Source organism: Cetorhinus maximus, chromosome 21 (genome assembly GCF_964194155.1).
Source record: "Cetorhinus maximus chromosome 21, sCetMax3.hap1.1, whole genome shotgun sequence".
Lineage (NCBI taxonomy): Eukaryota > Metazoa > Chordata > Chondrichthyes > Lamniformes > Cetorhinidae > Cetorhinus > Cetorhinus maximus.
The window spans coordinates 49,671,252-49,685,195 of NC_135899.1; the positions used below are offsets into that span (position 1 = coordinate 49,671,252).

The 13,944-nt window shown below is 43.9% G+C and overlaps 1 protein-coding gene across 5 annotated transcripts in view; it reads left to right on the forward strand.

Annotated features, from left to right (window-relative positions):
* Positions 1 to 13,944, forward strand: part of sh3d21 (SH3 domain containing 21) — a 97,961-nt gene that overhangs the window by 62,141 nt on the left and 21,876 nt on the right. For 3 of the 5 annotated variants that reach the window (XM_078566938.1, XM_078566939.1, XM_078566940.1), the window contains exons 11-12: positions 5,134 to 5,202; positions 8,973 to 9,093. In XM_078566938.1, coding sequence (XP_078423064.1) covers positions 5,134 to 5,202; positions 8,973 to 9,093 — 190 coding nt within the window. The remainder of the gene's footprint in view (positions 1 to 5,133; positions 5,203 to 8,972; positions 9,094 to 13,944) is intronic. The other 2 variants (XM_078566942.1, XM_078566943.1) reach the window with 1 other exon arrangement.

Below are 13,944 nucleotides of genomic sequence, written 5' to 3' on the forward strand. Positions count from 1 at the left end.
GATCAGAGCGCCCGCTCTTGCACTCTCCCCCCACCCCGCCCCCCCCACCGATGGGGGGAAAATTTATGACAGTGTCTCCTGCCAGCACAATATGGTCGTCTGCGCATGTGCACTGGTTCGTGCAGACATCACTCTGCTGTGCCCAAAACATGGGTTTTGTGGCAGGAAACGTGTGCAGGTCTTAAAATCTTAAGCTTTTCAATATTTTACAACCATAGATGATTGTCAGAAGAATAATTATATTTCCACGAACAATGTTTACAGCTGCATCAAAATGATGCAAAGGTTTATTTTCCTTTGACACTGAGTGGATTTCAATCTAGCAGCAACAGATATACGATATCCTGTTCTGCTGCCAGTATGATACAACATGCTCCTGGCTGCATGAGTCTGTAAAACAGTAAACTTGGCAGAGAGAGACAGTAGAACTTGGCATACGCGGCATTGGCACAAATGCAGCTCAAATAAAATACACGCATTGAATTTATACATCAATAGGAGAAAAATTGAAATTAAATTAGTCCTAGCACTGAATTATTGTGTTTTTCATCTTTTTTTAACCATAATTTTGTCAGTAAAGTCATCCCTAAAACAAACTTTAATTTTAGATGCGTAGAATTAAGACAATGCTTTAGCTATTGATTCTTGTGATAACAAAAGCTCCTAATAACACATGCGGAATAATTTATCATCTCAGCTACATTGAAAACAATAATAGTCACAACCATAAACCTCTTCCTCATGCCAAGGGCATCATCTCTAACCACAGTGTAACTATACTACTCAAACAGGGTTATTTAGAACAGAATGATGTTTTTTGTTAATATAATCATTTTAAACTGTAAAGTGCAGCACAATGATTCGCTTTTTATCCCCAAGATAAAACACAGCTTTTATTTTCCTTGACTTACTTTTTTTTTAGGATTTTCTCATGTTAATATGATCCAACTAGGAAAGGTTGGGCGCTGCAAAGGAGATGTCAAAGAGCTGCATGTGGCTCTGGAGCCACAGGTTGTGGACTCCTGCCCTTGGCCAACCAAAATCTGCCAATCTCAGCCTTGAAAGCTCCAATTGTCCCCTAGCATCGACAGCCTTTATGGGGGAAGAGTTCCAGATTTCCACTAGCATGTGTGTGAAAAAGTGCTTCCGGTTTTCTCTCCTGAATAGCCTAGCTCTAATTTTAGGATTGGGTCCATTGTCCTTGGACTCCCATAAGAGGGAATTTTCTCCGCACCAACCTTATCAAACCTTTAAATATTTTTAAATGCCTTGATCAGATCGCCCACCCTTTCTCCTGTATCAAGGGAATACAAGCCAAGTCTTTGAAACATTTGCCATGGTAGAATTTTAATTCGTGTTCTCTAGATTATTTGTCCAGTTACCATTTCCTCTTTCTACCCCACCATGCCCTCCATCTACATCACCGTACACTCCATCCGCACCACCGTACACTCCATCTACATCACCGTACACTCCATCCGCACCACCGTACACTCCATCTACATCACCGTACACTCCATCTACATCACCGTACACTCCATCCGCACCACCGTACACTCCATCTACATCACCGTACACTCCATCTGCACCACTGTACACTCCATCTGCACCACCGTACACTCCATCTACATCACCGTACACTCCATCTACATCACCGTACACTCCATCTACATCACCGTACACTCCATCTGCACCACCGTACACTCCATCTACATCATCGTACACTCCATCTGCACCACCGTACACTCCATCTACATCACCGTACACTCCATCTACATCACCGTACACTCCATCTGCACCACTGTACACTCCATCTGCACCACCGTACACTCCATCTACATCATCGTACACTCCATCTGCATCATCGTACACTCCATCTACATCACCGTACACTCCATCTGCACCACTGTACACTCCATCTGCACCACCGTACACTCCATCTACATCATCGTACACTCCATCTGCATCACCGTACACTCCATCTGCATCACCGTACACTCCATCTACATCACCGTACACTCCATCTGCACCACTGTACACTCCGTCTGCACCACTGTATCCTCTATCTATCCCACCATACCCTCCGTCGACCCCCTTGTCCTTGGACCCCCATAAGAGGGAATTTTCTCCGCACCAACCTTAACAAACCTTTAAATATTTTTAAATGCCTTGATCAGATCGCCCACCCTTTCTCCTGTATCAAGGGAATACAAGCCAAGTCTTTGAAACATTTGCCATGGTAGAATTTTAATTCGTGTTCTCTAGATTATTTGTCCAGTTACCATTTCCTCTTTCTACCCCACCATGCCCTCCATCTACATCACCGTACACTCCATCCGCACCACCGTACACTCCATCTACATCACCGTACACTCCATCCGCACCACCGTACACTCCATCTACATCACCGTACACTCCATCCGCACCACCGTCCACTCCATCTACATCACCGTCCACTCCATCTACATCACCGTACACTCCATCCGCACCACCGTACACTCCATCTACATCACCGTACACTCCGTCTGCACCACTGTACACTCCGTCTGCACCACCGTACACTCCATCTACATCACCGTACACTCCATCTACATCACCGTACACTCCATCTACATCACTGTACACTCCATCTGCACCACCGTGCACTCCATCTACATCATCGTGCACTCCATCTGCACCACCGTACACTCCATCTACATCACCGTACACTCCATCTACATCACCGTACACTCCATCTGCACCACTGTACACTCCATCTGTACCACCGTACACTCCATCTGCATCATCGTACACTCCATCTGCATCACCGTACACTCCATCTGCACCACTGTACACTCCGTCTGCACCACTGTATTCTCTATCTATCCCACCATACCCTCCGTCGACCCTATCGTACCCTCCTCCTACACAATTATACCCTCCATGTACCCCACCATACCCTCCGTCTTCCCCACCGTACCCTCCATCTACACCACTGTATACTCCGTCTACCCCAGCGTACTCTCGGATGAGGGAATACACCCCCCCACCCCCCCCACCCCGCCGCCCGCACAGGGAGCGCATAGTGCTTTCTGGCGGATGCCACGCTGGCCTTAATTGGCCTGCCGATCGGAGGCACGCCTGCCCGCGCCCACTCCTGCACTTCCCCCCCCGATGGGGGGAATATTCTTCCCCATATATAATTTGCATATATACCATTTACCCTATGCTTTCTGATTCACTGTACAAGGTCCCCACATGCACTTTTCTGTAATTCAGAGGCATGTACATAGCCAACTCCCAGGTGCAATGTTGGTTTCCTCCTATAATTTGCTTCTTGCAATCACCTCACAGTAAGCAGCTGGTATCTACAGCTCCTATCCTGTGTGCCTGTGACTGACATAACCCATTGTACAAGGAATCAGGTAGATTCTTAAGGCACTGTGCCACCGGGTGGCCTGTGGAACAGAATCTAGCCAAATTTCTCTTGCCAATCTATTTTTCCATCAGCTAATTCTGCCCACAAGCCGCTTCTTTTCTGTATTGTGCTGGGGAAGGCTGCCACCTGCATTCAGCCACTCGCTTTCTGTGTCACCAGCTGCATGATGCCACTGAGATCAGCACCCACAGTAGGAGCCAGGCACGCTGTGTATTGGTCACTCTGAAATTTCTCAAGGGGTGGTGGTATACAGTGAAACACACAAACAACAAAGCCCACTTGCAGGGTCCAGAGGGAAATAAGTTCCAACTGTGGCCCAACAGATGCAAGATCTTAAAATAAGGACGGACAATGGTACAATTTTAAACATGATGCAGGATAGAGGGATCTGGGTGAATGTACAAAATCTTTGAAGGTGACAGGACAAGTTGAGAAGGCTGTTAAAAAAGCATACGGAATCCTTGGCTTTATAATTAGAGGAACCAAAGCAAGGCAGTTACCCAAAATCTTTATAAAACATTGTTTAGGGCTCAGCTGGAATATTGGGGTGAATTTTAATACCCAAAGGCAGGTTAAGTGACATTAAAATTTAAAAATCTGAGTACCAACCCCAAGCCGCCTAATTTCGGGTTTAATGGAGATGGAACAAGGGGGTGGGATGCCAAACTGCTCCCAGGTGATGTGTTGGCAATTTAAATACATTATTGAGGCTGGCAGCCTCCCATTCAACATACGTTACAGGTTATACATGGGGCAGCCAAATTTCGCAGGCCTCGGGAAACTCGACAGCTGAAGCAAAACAAGGACCATTTCAGGAAGAAGGTAATCACTTTTACAGCACTGCTTGGGGGTCAGTAGAAAGATCCCCAGGGCTGGGAATTGAACCCCTTCTCTGGGTTGGGCAATTGATCCCCTCCCCAGGGTCAGGAAGCTGACCCCCACCAGGATTAGATGCCTAACTCACATTGAAACTGAGCCCCAAATTAGCTTGATGTGACGACTGTTTAGTTTGTAGGTAGTGCAGTTCACAGAGAACTTGAGCCAATGAATGGGCATGGTGTCATGGAACCTGGCACCCAAAACACTGGGGGCATTCAGCTTGGCATCATCAGTGCCTGAAACGGTTTGACCTGCTTCTGACTGACGTGGTATGGCACTGTGTGAACACGAAACTGCTGTTTTATATCACTCTGCTGAGTTTCTACAGGAATCGTGTGGGTTACGTGGCCTCAGGAAACTGCATTAAACCACACGGCATGTGACTCAACCTGGGGCTGTCAGCCAGACCGTGGTAGACTGCAGTTTGCAAGGACGCAAAGCTGCTTTGCAGTGAGATGTTCCCAGGGCTTTTTGACTATTGCCTTATGTCAGAGTTTGCATTGAATGTGAGCGTAGGCGTGGAGTTAGTGCCAGGGAAGTAAAACCTTGATTTTGAAAGAGGAACTTGTAGATTCCAAGGAAACTGTATTTCCCTCTTCTGCATATGTTTCTGAAACATTAAGCAGCTCGGAAAGTTCTAATCTGTCATACAGGATATGGATACAATTTAACTTAAGATATGTGTAGCTATGGCACCTAAAGTTGTGGCAGGTAGTTCATGCCACATTCAAAGCAGTTTCTGACTACACTGCATTTTCACACCTTTTTCTCATCTGTACGTGAAACATGACTTATTTGGAAGTTGGACTCCTCTTTGAGGTTCTATTTTATTTTAGCTTCTAAACCTGACACTATGGCAACAGCAAAGACCCCGGAGCTGCTCATTTGGAAAGTTGACCACAAAGGTAAGTGTAGAAAATATTACTAGCTTTTAAGTGTGAGTGAAAAGGGCAGGTAGCTCAAAATGGCCTCACTCATTCTTAACGTTTTGCCTTCAGTGTCGCCTGATGTTCTGACAGTGCAGGCACCTTTATCAAAAAAGTCTTAAGTTGGAAGAGCATCTTATAAATGTCGCTGTTCTCAACGTAAGAGGCAGAAGCCTTGACATGTCGCTGAGTGAATGTTAGTGCATGGGCACTGGTGGATTCATATACATTGCTCTGCCAACTATTTTAACTGAAGGGCTAATCAGTTCATTACTAAAAAGCGGGCAAAGGAATTGAATACCAACTGAGGCAGATCTTTGTTTTGTGCAATAGTAAAACAAGTGATAGTGGGCGGGATTTTCCGGTCCCACCCGCCACGGGAATCATCACGGGCGAGACGGAAAATTGAATGGACCAGTAAAAGGTCTGTTGGCTTCGGACGGGAATTTCAGGTCCCATGGCGGGTGGGAGCGGAAAATCCTGCCCAGTGAGTTGCAGCCTATTCTAAAACGAAGCCGCCAGTAATAGAAATTGGGGCAGATTTAAAACAGGTTTTACACTATCATATAAAGTCAAGGTCTATGCTATTAGGTGCTCACACACTAGGATTTGCAAGGTTATTGATACTGCACCCCCTGCCAAATGTGGATTGTGTGCATCTTGCTCTGAGGAAATTCACAACAGTGTGGGGCATCACTGTCCTTCGTAGGTTTGCTGGGCCACCAGTGATCAATGGATCCTGTCTCCTCTGTGAACAGTATAGCCAGCTCTGTTATTCAGCCAAGGCTCTTCTGCTATGGGTGGGTTGCAGCTCATCCAGTCACAGTGTAAAGATGCTGGAATCCACATGGGCCCAAACGAAAACAATTTGCATTTATATAGCGCCTTTACTATAATAAAATGTCCAAAGGCACATGACTCGTGTCATCAAACGAAAATTCAACACTGAACCACATAAGAGATACTGGATAGAAGGAGAGATAACCAAAAGCTTGGTCAAATAGATAGGTTTTAAGGAGTGTCTTAAAGGAGGAGAAAGAGATAGAAAGGTGGAGAGGTTAAGGTAGGGAATTCTAGAACTTATGGCAAATTGGCACCAGAAAACACAGTCACCAACGGTGGAACAATTAAGACCAGGGATGCTCAAGAGGCCAGAATTGGTGGAGCACAAAGATCTCAGGGTGTTGTAAGGCTGGAGGAACTTACAGAGATAGGGAGGGTCAAGGCTTCAGAAAGCTTTGTAAACAAGGATGAGAATGTTAAAATCGAGACTTTATTCAACTACCAGTAAATGTAGATTGACCAGCACAGGGGAGATGGGTGAGAGGAATTTCGTGTGAGTCAGGACTCAGGCAGCAGAGTTTTGGATGACCTCAAGCTTAGGGAAGGTAGGTAGGGAGAGCAGCCTGGAGTGCAGTAAAATAGTCAAGTCTAGAGGTAGCAAAGGCATGGATGAGGATTTCAGCAGCAGATGAGCTGAGGCAACAGCAGAGTTAAACGATGTTGCAAAGGTAGAAATAGGCAGTCACAGTGATTGTGTGGACATGTGTGCTTTTTTGGAAACAAAGACATCAAAGCTTCATTAAGGGGAAATATGTCATCACTTTTCAACCGCGGTCTCCATAAAGACCAGATTATCAATGTGGTCATCCACAATAGAATAAGTTCATGGGCGGTGAGAGCTAACTCAATGGCAGGATCCAGAGAGCCAGAATTGGGAACAAAGAGAGAAAGAGACAGGGAGGAGGTGAGAAGACGTTTTTTCTTATTTCCTTTATGTGATGTGGGCATCACTGACAAGGCCAGCATTTGTTGCCCTTGAACTGAGTGGCTTGCTAGGCCATTTCATAGGGCAGTTAAGAGTCAATCACATTGCTGTGGGTTTGGAGTCACATGTATGCCAGACCAGGTAAGGACGGCAGATTTCCTTCCCTAAAGGGCATTAGGTGGGTTTTTACAACAATCAATGTTAGTTTCATGGTCACCATTGCTGAGACTAGTTTTCAATTCTACTGTGGTAAGATTTGAACCCATTCCCCCAGAGAATTAGCCTGGGCCTCTGGACAGTGATATTACCGCAATGGCACCGTCACCCAGGTGAAGGTGACTCATTGTCTTTTTCACTCTGTGCGCTTTACATGCACAGGAGTTTACACTGAGACACAAAATGGCTATAGAGTACAAAACAGGAGTGAGTTGTTCCCTTTTATGAATGCTACAGAAATGTAAGTTCTTGTTGTTGAAATTACTTTCATTGCACTCTGTGCCTCACAGAGTCTGTGCTAACTGCAATGGGCAACAGTTTATACTTCAGTTTAGTGATGCTAAGAGAGGAATGTTGGCTTCTACAGTTGCCTGTTCACAGTTACATCCCTTGATTGTGGTTACAACACAAATAACAGTAACAGTTAACTCACGGTGTGATATTTCTATTAACTATTATTATAACGAAACGCCAAGTGTAAGATGCAACACTAACTGCTGTGGCCTCACTGGTGTGTGTTAACAAGGTATGAAAACATTAGCAAGACGAATGTGTGAATGGCAGAAGGCTGAGATTAATGGACAGGGGGTAACAAGCAGAAGGCAGCGTGTAGTGGGCAGAGGGCAGTGCGAGTGTAGCAGACAGCAAGAAGAGGGTAGCGGGCAGAGGACAAAGGGTAGCAAGTACCATCATCTCCATCTGAGGAGACTTGTTTTTGCAACCATTAGCCTAAACTTTAAAGTTCAGTTTGGCCAGTCAGCAGATATTAGTTTGTTATAGAAACCTGCAGCATGAGGAGGAAATTCTCAAACAAACAACACACTGGCAGGAAACCAGAAACACTGCATCATGTGTGGGCAAACTCAAGTTCTGTTAGTGGTTGTGTGAACCAGTAGGTTAAAAATTCCCCATGAAAACCTCATCTACACCAACAGTAAAGGCCAAGCGGCCTTTAGATTTTTGAGGAAACCTCATCCACGGGTTGGATGAGGTTTCCGATGTTAATTAAAAATAAAATAAAAATGTTTAAATCTCATTTCTAACATGTCCCTGCTCATGTGACAGAGTCACACGAGCAGGGACATGTTTTCCTTAATTTTACCATCTTTATTAAAAATCTTCAGCCACCTGAGGCAGTCTTGTGCCTTCAGGGGGCTTTCTGTGAGCGCACCCGCACACATGCACTGACTTCCGCGCTCGCCCTCCTCCCCCGTCCAACCCAGGCAGCGCTGAATGTTTCAGCGCGCGATTCACACTGGCTTGGCCGCCAATTGGCCAGCGGCTGCTCCTGGGCCCGCCCACCGCACTCACCCGACAAGGGGAAAATCCTCCCCCTTGTGCCCTCACCAAGGTCACCAATCCTCCATGATTGTTCCGGAGTTGTCACAAATTGGGGATTAATCTGCTGTGAGCATCCCTGAGAGAAAACTCATTGGGAAATGAAAATAATTATTGGCATTTTGCACTTTATATTGATTATGAAAATATTGGAAATATGGAAAAGTCAGGATTCATCTAGTCAGGTAACAAAGACTCAATTCACTTTCCAATTGATAGGTCACCATAGGGATGGACATGTTGGGTGATCATTGGTGGGAGTGTTAAATCTCTGTGTTTTAATCTTTTTCTCTCACTTTCATCTGTAACTGTTCCTACCTCTCATGTTGCATCTATGTCTGTCTGATGTTCGCTCTCTCACCCTCTTTCTGTGCTCTTGCCTTTCTGTTTCCTCCCTCTCTCACTTACTGTCTCCTCTCTCTTACAGATGAGAAGAATGAGCCTACGAGCGAATGGTCAGAACCTGCAGTCAAACCCAACATGCTGCCTCCCAGAAAGGTGCCACCTCCTGTAAAAGTGAAGCCAGTGTTGGGTAGCCTGCCAAATAAGTAAGTGGGACAATGTGATGTTTTATAGTCAGGGTAGCACTGTCTGCACCATCTCCATTTCCATTACTGCTTCATCTGTAGTACTGCATGTTATTTCTCTGTGTTAAAGTAGTGTCATCTCTGTGAAATAGACAATGCACCTTGAAAAATATGAAAAATATAGTGGATGATTGGTCATTGTTAAATATAATGACCTGAGAAACTCCTATTCTCATTCTAAAAGTTATACAACAGGGCATCATAATTGGAGGTCTGGGATAAAATAAGCCTTTATATTTGGGACGATAAGACCATAAGGCATAGGAGCAGAAGTAGGCCATTCAGCTCATCGAGTCCGCTCTGCCATTCAATGAGATCATGGCTGATCTGATAATCCTCAACTCCACTTTCCTGCCTTTTCCCCATAACCCTTGATTCTGTTACTGATTAAAAATCTGTCTATCTCAGTCTTGAATATAATTAATGACCCAGCCTCTACAGCCCTCTGCGGTAAAGAATTCCACAGATTGATTACCCTCTGAGAGAAGAAATTCCTCCTTAGCTCTGTGTTAAATGGGTGCCCCCTTACTCTGAGATTATGCCCTCTGGTCCTAGACTCTCCCACAAGGGTAAACAACCTCTCAGCATCTACCCTGTCAAACACCCTAAGAATTTTATATGTTTCAATAAGGTCACCTCTCATTCTTCTAAACTCCAAGAGTACAGGCCCAACCTACTCAACCTCTCCTCATAAGAAAATCCCTCCATACTCGGGATCAAACTCATGAACCTTCTCTGGACTGCCTACAATGCCAGTATATCTTTCCTTAGATAAGGGGACCAAAACTGTTCACAGTATTCTAGGTGTGGTCTAACTAGTGCCTTGTATAGTTTTAGCAAGACTCCCCTATTTTTATACTCCATTCCCTTTGAAATAAAGGCCAACATTCCATTTGCCTTCCCTATTACCTGCTGAACTTGTATGTTAGCTTCTTGGGATTCATGCACAAGGACGCCCAAATCCCTCTGAGCTGCAGCCTTCTGCAGTCTTTCTCCATTTAAATAATATTCAGCTCCTCTAAACTTCTTGCCAAAGCGTATAACCTCACATCTTCCCACATTATATTCCATCTGCCAAGTTTTTGCTCATTCACTTAACCTGTTTATATCCCTCTGTAGACTCTTTATGTTATCCTCACCACTTGCCTCCCCATCTATTTTTATGTCATCCACCAACCCTGGTGATAGTACATTCACTTCCCTCATCTAAGTCATTAATATATATTGTAAATAATTGAGGCCACAGCACTGATCCTTGTGGCACTCCATTAGTTACAGGTTGCCATCTTGAAAATGCCCCCTTTACCCCAACTCTCTGTCTTCTATTAGTTAGCTAATCCTCTATTCATGCTAATATACTATCACCAACACCATGGGCTTTTATCTTACTAAGTAGCCTTATGTATGGTACCTTATCGAACGCCTTTTGGAAATCCAAATATATTACATCTACTGGTTCCCCTTTATCTATCCTGCTTGTTACCTCCTCAAAGAATTCTAATAAATTTTTTAGGCATGACTTCCCCTTCATGAAGCTATGCTGACTCTGCTTGATTAGATTATGTATTTCTAAATGCTCTGCTATTACATTCTTTATAGTAGACTCCAACATTTTCCCAATGACAGCTGTTAAGTTAACTGGCCTATAGTTACCTGTTTTTTTTGTCTCCCTCCCTTTTTGAATAAGGGTGTTACATTGGCCATTCTCCAATCCTCTGGAACTTTTCCAGAATCTAAGGATTCTTGGAAGATTACTATCAATGCATCCACTATCTCTGTAGCTACGTCCTTTAATATCCTGGGATGCAACTCATCAGGTCCAGGGGATTTATTGGCCTTTAGCCCCATTAGTTTCCCTAGTACTTCTTCTCTAGTGATCGTTATTGTATTTATCTCCTCCCTGCCTTTTGCCCCTTGATTATTTAGTATTTTTGGAATGCTATTAGTATCTTCTACCATAAAGACAGAAGCAGAGTATTTATTGAACTGTTCTGCCAATTCCTGGTTCTCCATTATTATTTCCCCAGTCTCATTCTCTAAAGGGGCCTATGTTCACTTTGGCCTCTCTCTCCCTTTTTATATATTTAAATAAGCTCTTACTGTCCATTTTTATATTACTTGCTAGTTTCCCCCAGCCCAGCTTTCTTTTTAGAACTTATTTACATATTTTTTCAACCTTTATTGCCCACAATCTTGGATTTCACAATGTAGCCCTTTCATCAGCATGACTAGTTTCCTTATTGCCCGGCTTACTTTGGCAGCACTGCCCCTTGCATCACTTCCTCTACCAGTGTGGGCCTGGTCAGTAAGTTGGCACCTCCATTTGTGGTCATTCACATCCAATGTTTCTGTCGGCACATTGGATTGCTGCCTTTCGCTTGAGGTCCAAGTTGATGGCGTTGTGTATAAAATGAAGTGTAGGGCTCATAGAGACCGAAGGGTAAGGCCAAGAATCTGTGAGGTAACTGAGGTCTTTTGGCACAAGCCTCCAGGAGCCATGATAGCCCCTCCAAGAGGAGAAGGCAGACGAGCAGAGGAGGGAAAAACCAACCAGCAACAATCACCCATTCATAGGTTGTCAAGGACAATGATTTCAAAGATTCAGGCCTCTCGTTGGGTAGTTTACTTGGTGCCATTTTCAGTAAATTGCTTCAACCCTTAATCACACATGGCTTCAAGCACCAGCAAACTCTACAAGGACCAGGTAAATTGTGCAGTGACCTTACAAACATACATCTGAATATGTGTTCCTGGAAAGTGCTGTCCAGGAGCTACTCATTATTCAGCTGAATAAGTTTGGGGTGATGCTTCTTAATTCTTCTCATGGTAAAACATATACATCTTGTCTACTCACCCAAACTCTGTTGGAGAAATAGAAGAAGGAACTAACTCTGAACTTATTTATTCATCTTTTGTTTTGTTCTTATTGCTCTTCCTCAGCCAGCTGGTCATTCACCCCATGCAGCACTCACAGGGAGGTAGTCCACCAAAAGCGCCCATCAATTGTCAATATGGAATTGGCGGGCATGCTGACAAATCACTTTGTGCCAGTACTTACAGTGGAGGAAGTGGTCAGCATGCCAGACATGCAAGGAAACTTGTATTGAATTATGGTCAAGGGCTCACCCAAACTAGTGTAAGCAAATAACAGTAATGCTGAAAATAATAGCAATAAAGAGTGATAAACTCCCAGGACCAGATGATTTCCATCCGAGGCATTTAGAGGAAATAGGTGAGAATGTTGCAGATGCCCTAATATGCTCTGCCAAACTTCTCTCATTTCAGGAGCAGTCAGTTTAACATCTATTGTTGGGAAATTACTCAAGTCTACACTCAAAAATAGGTGACCAAACATCTTGAAATTTTTCAGCTGATCAGAGAGCCAAAGTGAATTTGTAAATGGTAGATCATACCTGACAAATGTCTGGCCACGAAACTATCATCGATTGTCATAAAAACCCATCTGGTTCACTAACGTCCTTTAGGTAAGGAAATCTACCATCCTTATCTGGTCTGGCCTACATGTGACTCCAGACCCACAGCAACGTGGTAGACTTTTAACTGCCCTCTGAAATGGCCTAGCAAGCCATTCAGTTCAAGGGTAATTAGGGATGGGCAACAAAATTCTGGCCTTGCCAGCGATGCCCACATCCCGTGGAAGAATAAAGGAAAAAAAACTGATTTGCATTTTTTGAGAACATGGTGCAAGTAATGGACAGGGGAATGTTTATGGATTTTATTTATATGGACTTTCAGAAGGCATCTGATAAAATTCCTCATAAGAGATTGTTTAACTAAAATTAAAGGCTTCTAAAAGGGATTTGATAAGGTGCCACATAAAAGGTTACTACTCAAGATAAGACCTCATGCTGTTGGGGTTATACATTAGCAATGGATAGAGGATTGCCTAACCAACAAGAAACAGCGTCAGGATAGGGACATCTTCAGGTTAGCAAACTGCAACTAGTACAGTGTCACAGGGGTCAGTGCTGGGGGCTCAACTATTTACAATCTATAATAATGTCTTGGATGAATTGTGTCCAAATTTGCTGATGATACAAAAATAGGTAGGAAAGCAAGTTGTGATAGGTTAGGTGAGTGAGCAAAAATTTGGTAGATGAGTATAATGTGGAAAAATGTGAGGTTGTCCACATGGGCAGGAAGAATAGAAACACAGAATATCACTTAAATGGAGGGAGACTGCAGAATGCTGCGTTACAGAGGGATCTGGGTCAGGAATCACAAAAAATTAACATGTAGATACAGAAAGCCATTAGGAAGGCTAATGGAATATTGGTCTCTACTGTAAGGGTGATGGGATATATAAGTAGGGAAGTCTTGCTACAACAGTACAGGACATTGGTGAGAGCACATTTAAGGTACTGTGTACAGTTTTGGTCTCCTTACTTAAAGATGGATTAAACTTGCATTGGAAACAGTTGAGAGAAAGTTCATTAGGCTGATTCCTGGTATGAAGGGGTTGTCTTATGAGGCAAGGTTGTGCAGGTTGGGCCTATACCCATTGGAGTTTAGAAGAATGGGAGGTGATCATATTGAAACATATAAGATTCTGAGGGGGCTTGACATGGTAGATGCTGAGAGGATGTTTCCCCTTGTGGTAAAATCTAGAACAAGGGGGCACATTTTCAGAATAAGGGATCTCAGATTTAAGACTGAGATGAGGGGGATTTTTTTTCTCTCAGAGACACATTAGTATTTGGAATTCTCTTCCACAGAGAGCAGTGGAGGCTGGATCATTGAATTTATTCAAGGCTGGGTGAGATGGATTTTTGATCAACCAGGGAGATATTG